This window comes from Bos indicus x Bos taurus, chromosome 11 (genome assembly GCF_003369695.1).
Source record: "Bos indicus x Bos taurus breed Angus x Brahman F1 hybrid chromosome 11, Bos_hybrid_MaternalHap_v2.0, whole genome shotgun sequence".
NCBI lineage: Eukaryota > Metazoa > Chordata > Mammalia > Artiodactyla > Bovidae > Bos > Bos indicus x Bos taurus.
Genome location: NC_040086.1, coordinates 99,566,786 through 99,582,152, shown reverse-complemented (window position 1 = coordinate 99,582,152; position 15,367 = coordinate 99,566,786). Strand labels below are relative to the sequence as shown.

The 15,367-nt window shown below is 51.8% G+C and overlaps 1 protein-coding gene across 1 annotated transcript in view; it reads right to left on the bottom strand.

Moving 5' to 3' along the window:
* Positions 1–261: 261 nt before the first annotated feature.
* GPR107 (G protein-coupled receptor 107) overlaps positions 262–15,367 on the bottom strand; it is a 59,183-nt gene continuing 44,077 nt past the window's right edge. Inside the window, exons 15-18 of the mRNA XM_027556576.1 lie at positions 13,613–13,662; positions 11,510–11,593; positions 10,452–10,573; positions 262–6,784 (exon numbers count right to left, since the gene is read on the bottom strand). Of these exons, the coding sequence (XP_027412377.1) occupies positions 6,688–6,784; positions 10,452–10,573; positions 11,510–11,593; positions 13,613–13,662 (353 nt within the window). The 3' untranslated portion in view covers positions 262–6,687. The remainder of the gene's footprint in view (positions 6,785–10,451; positions 10,574–11,509; positions 11,594–13,612; positions 13,663–15,367) is intronic.

Sequence of the window (15,367 nt, the reverse complement as noted above, 5' to 3'; positions counted from 1 at the left end):
GACCCTCGTCAATGACAGCTGTTCTTCCATCTGTTCTAAGACACGGCCTCTGGAGTTGCAGCCACGTCTGTGTTTCGGTAGCAGCTGCACAGATCCGCTAAGACACAGGAACTTCTCTAGTAGGTGTCACTATTGTCAGCAGGAGTGAGTGGGAGGCATTCACTAATTTAATGAACAAAAAGTCACAAAGGAAAAAATGATGAGGGAAGTGGAGAGACAGCAGTCAGGAGTTGGCGACTTGGCTCGGATCACAAACATACATTTCCGCCATAGGATCTTTATTTTACATGTTTGCGTCACAGCAAGAGAATCCATCCTCTATATCACCCTGATCGGAACCCCCACCCGTTATATGTTTACATAAATACTCTTCAATGATCATCAGCGTTTAAAAAAGAAAAAAAAGTACTGACAACTCCCTCTGCATCCCAAACTAACCCGGAAAGCAAAGAATATTTACAGACATTTTCTCCCCCAAATGAAACTTATTTTCTGGATTGGATGTGTCTGAGTTCTTTTGAGGTCACATGACCAGGCAAATCCAATTTTACGATCTGCAGAAGCTGCTTAAGGCGTCAAGAAACCCCCTTGTGCAGACAGGATTTTTGGATCCTTTTGTAATGAGTATTTTAAATGCTAAGAACGCTGACAGCTGGCTCCCTGACTGATCTGCCTGCCCACCACCAAACCTCAGACCCTGCCTCGAGACAAGCTTGCTGTCTTGGGAGAAAGCTAAGTTCTCTGTCTGATCTTGACCTTTACTGACTTCATCGGGGACCCCCTTCCCAAACGGCCGGAAGCCCAAAGGTCCCTGGTGTGACAACGAGCGAATCCTGGCTCCAGCATCTCCCTGTTCCTCCCCTGGCTGCGTTTTTCACACAGCCCCGCAGGGGAGGTGCGTGTCCATGTCCCAGAAACACTATCTGTCAGGCACACACCGTGCAGAGTGGGCGGGTGCATTGCCAGGCGAGAGGAGAGGCCCCGGGGGAAGCTGGAGAGCATCCCGCTTGCCAATCAATAACTGCGTTCCAGGTGGAAGTGACAAGGACTAGCATCAACTCAGGTGAAGCTCTTAAGACCTCCTGCCCGAAAACACCGGGAGAGAAGCGGAGTAAAGGAGCAGATCTTCTAGAAAGTCTGGTGTGGTTTGTTTCTGATATACCAAGAGGTATCAAGACAAAATCTAATTTAACTTCTTCAGTGGGAAAACCATCAATTTACTGAATTCTTAAGAAGAAGAAGAAGAAAAAGCCGCAGGCCACAGCACCCTGGACTCAGCCGATTCTGAATCTGCTCAAGGTTGGGGTGGGTCAGGGAAACAAGGGTGAGGCGTGGCGTGTGGGGCAGGAGGAGGGGTGGGCAAGGACCCGGCTCCTCTGAAGTTCAGCTGCCGGGCAGCAGGAAGCACCAATGGCCCCAGTGCTCCGTGGGGTGCATGGGGCAGACTGTCTCAGGCCCCAGGAGACGGCCAGAGCCGCTCACAGTGAAAACCAGCATCTGTGACAGGGCTCCTTGGTCGGTGAGGACTAAAACAAGACATCCGTTTCCATGTGGGGGCAGAACACCACACACGGTCGAAAGCGATCAGACATGCTCGGGATGAAATTCTCCTGAGCTTGGAAAATACATCCTTCTCACAGCTGCTGGCAGAAAATGATGCAATGCACCAAGGGCTTCAGCCTGTGTTCCCAGGCTGAGCCCACGTGGGACTGACAGGCCTGGGCCAAGAGGGGGGGAGGGGGAGGGGCATGTGGGTCGTGGGGACCCACAACGAGGGAGCAGACCCCTTGCCCTGACAGCCCTACAGAGTGGCATTATGAAGAGACTGGGTGCTGCCTTCACTGGCTGGATATGTCCAAGGGCAAAAAAAAAAACAACCCTGTAAATTTTACTCTAGAGTGGTTTCTGGAAAGAAAACTGGGCTCAGGCTCTGATCTGAGAAACCATCTTTTACACTAGAACGAGCTTCTCCTCACGAGAGCGCAAGCCCCCAGGGGTGCTCAGCGGACGCACCGCTGCTAAATGTCACAGCACCCAGGGACGGAGAACTAGGCTAGTGGGGTCTTTGGCCACTGCTAAGAGCCAGGGTTAAGAGATCAGTGACTTCAATCTGGATAAGGAAATGGCAACCCACTCCAGTATTCTTGCCTGGAGAATCCCATGGAGGAGCCCGGCAGGCTACAGTCCTTGGGGCCGCAAGAGTCGGACTTGACTCAGTGACTAAACCACCACCACCACAAGAACATCGTGACCTGACCACGCCCTGACATCAAGAACAAAGACTCTGACCCCAGAAGTAACCAGGCCACTCCCTCAGCTTTCCTAGAAAAGCACTTTGCTGAGTTTTCTGGGTGCTCAGCATTTTTTGTTTGTCTTTTCTCCTTGTGTGGCCCTGCAGGAAGGCTTTCTCTCCTCAATGTGTGTTAGGAGCACAAACTTGTAATCAGTACCAAGATGATATTCTAATCAATAATAGAATCTGTTTTTATTCTCAATGTGTTAGATTTGTCCCTCCTCACCCCAAAATGTTTACTATCAGCTATGCTTGGGGACAGAACATTTTCATTCATATAAATTATTTTCATAATCAGAGAGGAATGTGTGAGCCTGAGATTCAATTTTTGAAATAAAATGTTTACTCTGAAAAGCCAGACTTGTCCATAGGCTCACAGTAGCAGTTGGACAGTGGCAGTTGGACTCATCCTGTGCAGAGTTCAGTTAATTCTGAAGGTTCTGTGATGTGTGGTCACCATGGTAATGTGGTGATACACATTCCACATTCAGTGTGTTTGCGAGCTGAGAGCTTCATGTATGGTGGCAAAGAGAAATGGGTAACCTGAATTGTTTGGGAGAATGTCTCATCCAGAAGGCGAGAAGAAACACCCCTCAAATGTCAAGAAACATCAAGAACCAGCTGGATGAAGAGAGTTTGTTTTTGGCCACATAATAGGGTGCACCCTTTAACTGACTCAACTGAAGAGCTCCCAGAGGACCAGCTGGAGGAGCTATCCGTTTCAACGTTGGAGGAAGAGGCTCTGCCCAACTCCACAGCCTGTGAACAAGCCAGTGAACACGCTCCCCAGGAGGACATGGCGGTGGAGCCGCCTCAGGCCGGGGCTGAGGACGAGCCTCTGAGGACGGTGGACGAATCCGGGGAAGCCTATGAACACGCTCCCCAGGAGGATGTGGTGTTGGATCTGTCCCAGGCTGGGGCTGAGGAACCGCCCCTGCATCCCCTGGAGGCAGCTGGAGCAGCCAATGAACACGGTTTCACTGAGGACCTGCCAGTCAACCCAACTTGTGACAAGACCGAAGAGACTCCATGTGTCTCCAAGGTGGCCCTTTCAGAATGTGAAAGTGACTGCTTCCTGGAAAATATTAGCAACAGTGATGCAGAAGAGAACTCAGCCTCTCCATATGACTGCTGCCCTCAGACACCAGACGAGTACATGGCAGATAATGAAGATTCAGAGACGATGTCAGACAACTCTCTAATCAGCTCTTTGGAGAATGGCAAAAATGTCATCAGTGATGATGAAAAAGACCAGGAGGAAGTGTGAACGCGGGGCCCAAGTTGAAAAGGCTCTCGTCTGAATCCCTGAAGACCTGGACCTGGACCCCATCCTGGACCCCAGAGGCGGTGGGGCCCACACAGCACGAGGAGCCTCATTTGGATCAGATTAGGGGAGGCCTCACTGCTTCTCTCCTGAGGGCCCTCATTTAGTACAGCTTCAGTTGTTTTGTTGTATAGATTTAGTATTAGTTTTATCTAGTTTTATCTACAAGTTCTGTATGTATCTGTATGTTCAATGTTTATAGGTAAGGTTTTTCATTAAAGTTTTAAAGTCTAAAAAAAAAAAAAGAGATCAGTGACTTCAAAAAATAAAAAAGGGAGAGATCAGCGATTGTTCTTACTGTCCAAGAAGTACTTTTCTATCAAAATACACACAGCTTATTAAAGGAAAACAGATCCTTTACCTCCTAGAATCTCGCAGCCAGTGGCACTTCCGGTCCACAGCCGGTTTCTCAGAGGAGGCAAGGGTGTTTCTCACAGGCAGATACGGGGAGCAGGGGCAGAAGGCGAAGCTATAAATACCACTGATCACTCCTGACACGCACAATCCTCTCTGCCTGATCCTCCAACACTGAAAGGGAGGGTTTAACCGCCCAGACAGCGCCCAGCACGGGCTGCGCAGGCTCTAACCGTCAGGCTGCAGCGAGCGGCTGTCAGCTGGGCAGAAGACCTGGCTCTGGACCCGAACCCCCATCCTCACTCCAGGGTGAGAGCTGAGCGCTGCTCACAGCTATTCAAGCGACAGAGGGACAACCACGTGTTTATGGAACAGGACGAGGAGCTTAAATAATTTTGAAAACACTTGCATTACCACCGCCTGGTCTCAGACTGGGGCCTTGATTTTCCTTGCTCATCGGCCTGACTTCAAACCTTCTTGCCAGTTACAACACAGGAGGTGGGCAGATGACCTATTTGTTAGGAAGGCCGCGGCCTGACTTTCACTTCGGATCCACTACCTTCTCTCACCCATACCGTCCTGGTCCTGAAGGGTCAGGACTGTACAACTGCAGCCAACTCAGCCCTTCCGTGAGCCTAGAGGTGCCCAGAGAGGGGGACACGGGGGTTTGAAGATGGTCGAGCCTGGGGGCTCCCGCCCACCTGTGACTGCGGGGGGCCAGGGCCTGCCCACACCTGCGCCCTCATCTGCGTGTACTGTCGTCCCTGTTTCCAGGCCAGGAACTGAAGACACCTCCATGGAGACCCTCAGGGTGGCAGGGGTGGGGGCTGGGGAGAGGAGGGGGTGTCCCTCAAACCTTTGGTTCCTGCCAAGAAGTCTATGGCCTTGTCAAGGACAGCAGCTCGCAGGACAAACAGCAAACGTGTCCTTCGGAGGGGAGCACCGGAGGGGGTATGGGCCACGGCAGGAGACACGGTCCTGAGGTGCGGGGATGGCGTCTACACACAGGCAGACAGGAGTCTGGAGAAATGTCCCTGTTCTCCGGGCCACTTCCTTCTGTCACACGGCTCCGAGTTAACTCAAAAAGAAAAGTCCCTTAGATAATACTCAGGGCATATTTCCTGGCTCCTGAAGACAGGAGAACACACAAACCTCCCCGAAAATATCTGTGCAAAGGCAAAGGGCAGGGTCAGGCCAGGGGCTCGCTCCTCTCCACACTGGGCCGGGACCGAGCCCCGTGGAGGTCTGCCAGGAGAGCACAGGGGGATATCAAAGAGCGCACAAGGGCACGCGTCCTCACGGTCAGCTGGGAGGAGACGGGCACAGGGGAGGGGAACCACTGTTTTCTCAGTAGAGACTCTTCAGGTTCCTAAACCGGGGATGCTGAGCGGCACCCCTAAATCTTGTGGCTTCTCATCGACCCTTCCAGGCCAGCGGTCTGAGAAGCACCCCCAGCCGCTGTCACCATCTGGCACTCAGGAGGCGAGGGAGGGCTCAGGCTTCTGACACACACGCGGGTGCTGGGAGCCACCTGCATGGCCAGCACCCCACATTCCTGACACGGTGTCTCAGTCCCCGTCTCGGGCCCCGCTACGCCCCGGGTCACGGTGGACCTTCTGGGCTTGCCCCGTTATTCAAAGGCCTCGGCTCCGAGCGCAGCGCCAGTGCCGTTCCCACCCGTGCTCAGCCCCACGCTCTGCAACTCACTGAGATTCCTGAAAGGGGCTCCCCACCCCCAGACCCCGAGAGTAAAACCACTCAGTCACACTGGAACACAGGGACGAGGTCCGCGCCACTCCTCCGTTCCTAAGTCCTGCCCGGCTCACAGGGAAAGCTTGCTTAGACTAAGGGTTTGCTTTAACAGGACCCCTCCTGCCCCAGGCTGCTCCTGAAGGAAAGTCCTTCCCATTCCCCCGCTTCTGAGCACACAGAACAGGGGCAGCTGTGAGAGGAGGGCCAGGGCCGCCGGAGACGGCGCTGCCCTGGGCTGCTGGGGAAGCCAGGGAAATCCCAGCAGGGGCGGCTTTTCGAGCTTAAGAACACAATTCTGTCCGTCCATCAGGCAGCAAACCATTTGCCACCAGCAGAGCCCCGATGGACGGTGACACCACGGCCCTCAGACAACCGCTGCCCCTGGTCACTTTCAGAATTCGGGACGAAAGTCTGGGGCGACACCCGGGGCCGGGAACCCTGGGGCAGGCTCCTCATGCCTCACTGAGTCTCGACTTCCTTAGTAAAGTAACCTCATCTGTTTTCTCCCCATGGACGCAGCGACACTTGTCCCCCGCCCCCGCCCCGGCCTTCTCTGTGAGTCCCTGAGCCCCCTCTCGACAGCGGCTCGCCTCCTGATGCCCCTTCCCAGGCCGGCGGGCTCCCCCATCTGCCAGCGCTCCCTGCTACACACTGGGTCCCAACTGCGTCTCCCTGAAGAGCTCCCCAATTAAAAAGCGGAAATAGAAATTAAAAACAAAGGCTTCCTTTCCCCTGCCTCCTCTTACACTCCCTCCCCGCCACTCCCACCTGAAGGAGAATGCGAGCTGCCTGTCACCAGCGCGCACCCGGCATCCAGAAAAGAGTGAAAAGTTGGGTCTCCGTGGCGCTTGGCTCCAGCCGCGAGCTTTGCGGTGTCGCCGTCGCGAGGGGCTGACGCTCCCGCTGACCAACCGGACTGCGAATAAATTAGAAGTCTCTGCCAGCGCCCCTCCGAGCCGCTCCGTCACGCGCTGCCTTCCCAGTCGGCCTGCGGCTCCACCGAGCCATTGGTCACCTTCTTGACTTTCTTCATATTCTCCATTACCCCTGATGTCGTCACTCTGAGTGAGGGAAAAAACAACGAGGGAAACCTCAGTCTTTGAGTGAAAGGCTGCCCGCACTGCAGCCCAGCGGCAACCAGGGGTGCAGGGTGTTGGCTCTGAAGTCGGACAGACCCGGGTTCAAATCCTGGCCTGCTTGATGCGAGCTGAGCTGTGTGAGCGTGCCTGGTCACGTGACCCCGCCTTGTGCTGCAGGATAAACATGATCCTGACTTCCTAGAACTGTCATGACAGGCAGCCAGGTGCTCTGCTGTGCTGAGTCACGGCACGTCAGCTGTTAGCACAACCAACGTTAATCTCTCTCTCTTCCCGTCACAAAGTTATATATATATATATATACATAAAACTAGTCACAATTATGACACTATTATCTGTGTCGTAATTAACATTCTGGGGAAAAAAAGCTAATCAGCTATAGATACTTTATACTAAACAGCCACAGTGGCTCACTTCTGAGACCTGGGACAGAACCACGGGTTTGGAGGAACCTTCTGGGCCCAAAGACTCTTTGACGGTTACAGAGACTAGGAGTGAATCACGACATCCCTTGAGGAGGTAGGGTCCAGGAGAGGACAGCCTCCTGCCTCACAAAGTGGGAGCCAGACAGAGCCTGAGGCTCTCCGTGTTCACGACGCAGCCGCGTGGCTCCACCACAGGAACACCAAGCAGACACGAGCTCCCCCGGTCGGCGGAGCCCGGGGGACTTCAGGGCGCCGCAGCGACGCTGTACGCCTCTCTAACGGCGGGTACACATCTGTCCAAACCCGCAGAGTGCGCAACACCAAGAGCGAGCCCTGCTGTAAACTACGGGCTGGGGTTACGATGGTGAGTCAGCGCAGGTTCATCAGTTGTAAGGAAAGGGCCCTGTGGAGGGGATGCTGCTGATGGAGGAAGCTACGCACATGTGGGGTGGGGGGCACACGGAGGGAATATCTGCATCCTCTGTTCAATTCTGTTCAATGTTATGAAGCTAAAAACGTTCTACGAAAGAGCCTTAAAAACAAACACCCCGGCCCAGCATCTCTGAAGTACTCTAAGAAACATGAGGCACCTCTGTCCCCCATTGTGGACCAAGAGGAATTTCCTAATCAGTGAAGTAAAATTCACAGCCAACCCAGCACTCTCTCTCCAAGGACCCTTCCCATGCCCCCACCAACTCCCAGATCCTGTTACCTACAAATGGCAACTCAGTGGCTCTACACAAGGCACATCTAGTGTCTGTCCAGCTGGATCTATACAGTAGACAAACGACTGCACGTGGAGTGAGGAAAGAGAAGTTTTTCTCCCTTCTTTTCTGTTGTCATGTTGCTGCTGTGACCAAGCCTCAGGGTCATGCAGTCCTCCCCCAGGGCTGGGCTTTTCTCTTGGGTTATCTGTACTTCTGGTAAAGCCACGACCGGGAGGTGGTTCCTGTGGGAACCGAAGGATTCCTGCAGAGGCTGCTGGTGAGTGTAAAATGTTGGTTCTGTGGCTGCCGCACCGTGTTAAGAAGGCAGAGGAGCTCAACACATGCGGACGCCGAGGGCAAGGCACCAGGCATCACAACCCAGGGATGGCTCAGACGGCAGGCTTGGGACAGCCTTTGCTCCCTTGCTTTCCCTAAGGAAATACTCCTTGCCACATGATGGCCCAAATGAGAAAACCACATTCCCTCTATCATGACAGGCCTGGGGTGAGAACAGAGAGTGATGAAGCTGGAACTGGTGCTCTCAGGGGGCCTAGTGCCCAGCAGAACGGACAGTCTTTCAGATGGACACGCAGAGCCACCCCAGACATACAGGATGGAAGTGCCAGGACGCAGGCCTGATGACAGCCCAGGATGAGGAACCACCTCTACCGGGGTTGGGTAGGGGACGGGGGGATGCTCTGAAGCTTGTATTGAAAGATGAGGAACAGCAGCAAGATGCAGGTGGAGGGAGGAGGGCAGGGGAGTTTCTGAAAAGCAACCTAACAGGAAGAGGCGTTTTGTAAAATGTGGTCCCAAACAAATTACAGCAAAAAATAAATGTATACTTAACTCTGGGCTCCCCAGGTGGTGCTGGTGGTATAGAACCCACCTGCCAATGCAAGAGACATAAGAGACGCCAGTGCGATCCCTGGGTCAGAAAGATTCCCTGGAGGAAGGCATGGCAACCCACTGCAGTATTCTTATCTGGAGAACCCCATGGACAGAGGAGCCTGGTGGACTGCAGTCCACAGGGTTGCAAAGAGTCAGACACGACTGAGCAACTTAGCACACACGCATGCTCAACTCCAGGTGGACTCTCATCTGTGCCTTTTCAACCAGCGGTCCTGGCTCGGATTCTGTTACTTCTAGAAAAGGTATATCTGGCGGTTCCCCTGCGCTCCCCTCCACAGGGGTTTCTTCCTCTGCACAACAGGAAGCTGGTGTTTGGGGCCCAGAAGTAGGCTCTGCTTCCAATTACTATTTCCACAGAGGAGCTGAATGCATCCTACGCTGCCCGACCTGCCCGCCAGCCCAGCAGAGCCTGCCGTGGGTCAAGGCTCAGCCTCTGAACTGGGAAGAGAGAAAAGCTGCCTGTGCTGGAGGCCACACACTTCAAAGAGTGGACAGGGAGGGAGGAACTCAGCCGCAGGCGCGTCATCAGATACAACTGCGGACCTAGCCCATCAGAACTCATCAGTTTACAAGCAAATATTCTCAATCACTATTCACTTCTCTAGAAAATGACTGCCCCTTCCCGGAAAACAGGACCCTAGAGTCACTTAGCCTGTGACTCAGAAAAGCTCTTTTTACAGCTCAGATATAGGTCAAGTCACTGTGCTAACTGGGAAAAGCCATCAAGTTATCTGACAATGAAGGCCATGCGAGGATCATTAGCAGACCTACAGATGACTTGGATGATTACACTGTCAGACCTGAGCTTCCACCGGCAGGCCCAATGGGAAGTGGGGCTACGCATCCCCAGTAGTTCTGAACAGGCCAAGGATATCCCCAAGATCTTGCTGCTAAGTTGCTGGCAGCAGGCTCCAAGGATGCCTCAGATGATGGCAAGTTCTACTTCCCCTGAAAAGACTAAGTGATGCTTGGCAGATACTGGACCTCAAACTGAATACACAAGCCTGGGGCCTGAGTGTCCATCTCCTGCACCTAAATGCAGAGGGACCAGCTCTGGAGCGATAATCTGCAGAGAGCAGCTGCTCCCATTCACACCACGCTGCTCAGTGAGGCAGGCGCGAGGCCGGGGAGGGAAGGAACGGGGGCGATAATCTGCAGAGAGCAGCAGCTGCTCCCGTTCACACCACGCTGCTCAGTGAGGCAGGCGCGAGGCCGGGGAGGGAAGAAAGGGGGGCAATAATCTGCAGAGAGCAGCTGCTCCCGTTCACACCACGCTGCTCAGTGAGGCAGGCGCAAGGCCGGGGAGGGAAGAAAGGGGGGCGATAATCTGCAGAGAGCAGCTGCTCCCGTTCACACCACGCTGCTCAGTGAGGCAGGCGCGAAGCCGGGGATGGAAGGAAGGGGGGCGATAATCTGCAGAGAGCAGCAGCTGCTCCCGTTCACACCACGCTGCTCAGTGAGGCAGGCGCAAGGCCGGGGAGGGAAGAAAGGGGGGCGATAATCTGCAGAGAGCAGCTGCTCCCGTTCACACCACGCTGCTCAGTGAGGCAGGCGCGAGGCTGGGGAGGGAAGAAAGGAGATTCTTACACAGATTCCATTTCCAAGTCATCTTCTTCCTGAGAAAGTTGTAGGTATGGGTTGTCTGAAGCTGGACGGAACTTATACCCCGTGAGAACAAAGAACACCAGCGTGGCCATTTCATCCAGGAGCTGCGAATTTTAAAATCACCACCAAGTAAAGGGATTAGAATATCGCTCTTCAGAAAGCAGTGGAACCAAACAAACTGCCCCCCACCCCGCCCCCCAGTAACCCACCGCTCACTGATCTGCCACTCAAACGCAAAGCTGACCGTTGGGGACCATGTTCCTTAGGGGACTTGCTGAAGCCTTCTGCCTAGAGAGGGCTTCCCTTGTGGCTCAGCTGGTAAAGAATCCACCTGCCACGTGGGAGATTCAATCCCTGAAGGTTCAATCCCTGGACTGGGAAGATCCCTTGGAGAAGGGAAAAGCTATCCACTCCAGTATTCTGTCCCACAGAATTCCACTGACTGTATAGTTCATGGGGTCGCAAAGAGTCGGACATGACTGAATGACTTTCACTTCTTCCCAGAGAGGACATTTGAGAGTCCTTGCTTTAAGTCTTCACTGGCATCTTTGAAGAGCTCATTATATACATACATTTCCCTACAACGTCCAAAGCACCAAGTGAGAGCTTCCAAAAACTAGTCTCTAAATCATTTGGTGACTATCCAGTAGTTAAACTAGCTCTAGAATACTACAAAGACAACTTTATTACTGAAATAATAACAGTAGGCAAGAAGAAGGGAGGTCTGGATTCTAAGCTATTCTAAGCCCTATAACTGAAGGATTGGGCCCCATTTCATTGAGGTTTGAATTATACTGGGCAAGGCTTTCTCTGCCTGGGGTTTTTTTTCTCTTCAAGGACTTTTAAAATTGAAAACTACATCAGTTCCAGATTTCTCACGTAATCCAGCAGCTTTCCTGGACAAACACATCTTAACTGTGGACCAGAAGAGACAGACGGTCTTAGTGGCCACTGCCAAATAAATCTGGAACCATCTCAAGTTACCCTGAGACTTCCTGCTCAGACACAAGTTCCCTGGCACTGTCCCCTGAGCCGCATACCTGGTAGAGCCACTTCCACTGGAACGGAACAGCGAGTTTGAGGAGAAATGCAATAATCCTGGTGAAGTATATGTAACATACGATCTAATGAGGAACAGAGAGACAAGAATAAAGTCAGTGCAGAAATCATAGCACTGCTTTCTTCCAACCGTCTGCTAAGGGGAAAGCAGCTACCTGAAGAAAATTATTTGACACTTACAGTGCTAATTAATCAGAGAAGGCAATGGCACCCCACTCCAGTACTTTTGCCTAGAAAATCCCATGGTCAGAGGAGCCTGGTGGGCTGCAGTCCATGGAGTCACGAAGAGTCAGACACGACTGAGCGACTTCACTTTCACTTTTCACTTTCATGCACTGGAGAAGGAAATGGCAACCCACTCCAGTGTTCTTGCCTGGAGAATCCCAGGGACGGGGGAGCCTGGTGGGCTGCCGTCTATGGGGTCGCACAGAGTCGGACACGACTGAAACGACTTAGCAGCAGCAGCAGTGCTGATTAATAAATCAGCAGAGAGAGAAACTCTCCACTACTTGAGAGGATGTCCTCTTTTTCTCTAGGTGACTAAGATATTGATAACAATCACTTTCGTGAACAGGATATTTTGCTCTTAACTCCTGAGTAACCTCCTTCTCACCTAATTCTCATACATTTTTGGTGGTGGTGGTGTTCAGTTGCTAAGTCATGTCCAACTCTTTGTGACCCCGTGGACTGCAGCATGCCAAGCTTCCCTTCACTATCTCCCAGAGTTTGCTCAAACTTATGTTCATTGAGTTGGCAATGCCATCCAACCATTCATCCTCTGTGGCCCCTTCTCCTTTTGCCCTCAATCTTTCCCAGCATCAGGGTCTTTTCCAATGAGTCAGCTCTTCTCATCAGGTGGCCAAAGTATTAGAGCTTCAGCATCCTTCCTTCCAATGAATATTCAGGGTTGATTTCCTATAGGATTGACTGGTTTGCACTCCTTGCAGTCGAAGTGACTCTCTCAAGAGTCTTCTCCAGCACCACAATTCAAAAGCATCAATTCTTCAGCGCTCAGCCTTCTTTATGGTCCAACTCTCACATCCTTACATGACTACTGGAAAAACCACAGCTTTGACTTCATGGACCTTAGTCGACAAAATGATGTCTCTGCTTTTTAATAAGCTATCTGGGTGTGTCAGATGTCCTTTAAAGGAGTGTCTTCTAATTTCATGGTTGTAGTCACTGTCCACAGTGATTTTGGAGCCCAAGAAAATAAAATTCTCATACATAACCCACCGATTTCCAGCCCCAAAGGCTAACAGTTTTTCAGTCCCAGGCTTTGAGAAATGTTTTCCAGCAATAACAGCAAAATAAAACCATACGGGGAAAACAATGGCTTTTAGTCCCTTCAGGAGATCCTGTGAATGTTCGAGGTCTACAGTCAAGAGGAAGGACCAGTCATCCTAAGTGCCCTAGAAAGAAGGCCATGACAAGGATTCAACATGTGGACCCACCGGAGCGGACAGCTCACTGGGCTGTGCCCAGGGCAGACAGACAGGCTTACGGGGAAGGGACTGTGCAGAGTGACAGTCAGTGCCAAAACCACAGATGAAAACTACTCTGAAACTTTCGTCTGGAAGTAGGCAAGCAAAATTCTAGGAGATCCATAGCTTATACATTCCGGGAAATTATGACCCTAATATTTTATAGCAAGTTCTCCTTTTGGTGGTACGCTTATATGGACTTTTTGTGTTCACTTCAGTCATGTTTTTAGACATGATCCCAATTTTGTAAGCCAATTTTTTAAAAAAGTTAAAGGAACAGCTATGCATGGCGTTCGCCTGTACATGGCATTTGCCTAGAAAAGAATCTAGAGAAATAATGACTGAACTGTAAACTGTAATACCTGGGGGAGGAGTAAGAAAAGGGAAGGAACAGAAGGTTCAGGGTCATAAATGGCTTTCACTGTGTTCCTGTCATTCTGCATTTAAAAACTATCAAGCATGTGTTACTTTTCTGAGTATGTAAAGCCAGATGTAAAACTAAAACCTAGTAGTAAGTAACTCAGGTACTCCGGGGAGCTAGTTCATTAGCTCTATTTCTTGAATTGACCTTATTCACAGACTTAGGGATTTTTTACTCACCAAGACGTAGTAATGTCTGAAAAGTTTCAGCTTCGCTAAGTTAATAGCAGCTGGGGAGAAGAAGACAACACCATGAGAGGCTGCTGCTTTTCTCATTTTTAAAGCTTGTCACCAGCAAGCACACTCGCGGTCCAGAGGCCGAGGCTAATGCAGATGGAGGTGCCACCAGGGGGCACCTCTGTGGTTCTGGACATGAAGCCTGGCAGGGTCTCCCCCCATCTCCAGGAAGGATCTGGGAGTCGTGGGGGCAGCAGGCTGGCGCCCCCAGCTCCAACAAACCAGCGCTCCTTCCCGTCCCGGGTTCAGAAGCTTTAAACGGCCTTCCTGGGAGGATAGTGACACCACAGAAATTAGCAGACACTATAAATCCCGACTCTTCCAACCCGCAAAGCCATCATTAAACATTTCAGCTCTGCCACTGCGGCTACAGAGCTGCAACTCTACTAGGAATGGTCTCAGGGGACTCTCCAGCTAACTGAGGGTGTAAACCCAATTAACCCATGGGTGTGTGTTGCAAATTTCACTTAGGTTTTCACTGTGTCTTGTAACAAAACCCTTTAAAAACGACCTCCCCAGCTTTGTCCTACCTCCCAGAGTGCTCAAGGTCAGGGAGCCAGGAACAGCTAACTTCCTGCCACCACCAACCGCCATGAAATATTGATGACCACAGAGGGTAGCCTAGCTCCCTCTCCGATTAGCGAGCCTTTCATTCATCATCAACCTTCCGGCAGGAGGCAAATTAATTTTGCTTAACGGCATTTAATTACTGGTTCCCTTTAGGAATGGAACTGTGGATGGTGACGGATTGACTTCCCGTCTCCCTCCTCTGGCTCGTGATTAGTGGGGGGGCAGTTGAGCTTAGGTTCCCAAAGAGATTCCTGAAATCCTAAATTAACCTTCAAGGTGATCACCAACTAATAGTATCTGTAAGAACCTGCTCTGAGAAACAGAGTGGGCCGATGAGGTTCAAAAAATCTGGGCAATTCTAATGCCCCAAACTGAGAGGCTCTGACACCCGTGTCTACAGCGCAATGGACTCACGCATTCATGTAGCACCTGAAGGAGCTAAATGAAGGAGCCAGAAAACCCAAAGCTCTCTTATCGAGCAACCCCTCTGGTGGTCCTGCTGTTATTATGTCTCTCTGGTTCTCTGTCCTTTTTAATCTACGCTGACTCTGGGCTGGGCCCCGGGATGCAGCGGTGACTGCGGAGCCTGCCCAGGGGCAGCGGCTTCCATCCCTCAGGGAAGGAGAGGCGCTGGATCAGGGCCGCCCCCTCACCACGCCCAGCCCACAGAGACCCGGGCAGTACGGTGTGGGGTCAGGGACTCCCCACTGCCTGCAGGACAGGAGAGGTTTCACTGAGGACAAGATGTTTACACCAAGAAGTGACAGATGACTGTGTCACCAGATTTAAAACTCTGCACGTTTGTATAAAGCAGTGTTCCTCCTGTGCACGTGCACGAATCTGCTCACGCCGGCAGCGGTCAGAGAGACGGCTGGCTCGTGCTGCACTCTGCCCCACAAATCCAGGTGGCCTCTGAGACCTGGGGCCCTTCCACACAAGCAAATCGCTCCTACATTTGGACATTTAATCTGCGTCATCGTGAGTAATTGAGAAAGAATGGCACCAACAATCGGACCATTTAAATGATGAAAACGCTTTAGAAGTCTCTTCTGAATTTTGCTTGCTGAAATAGATCCTGGCAAATGAAACTCCTGCCTTTGCTTCAGCAAGAACCCAAAGGAAAGACGC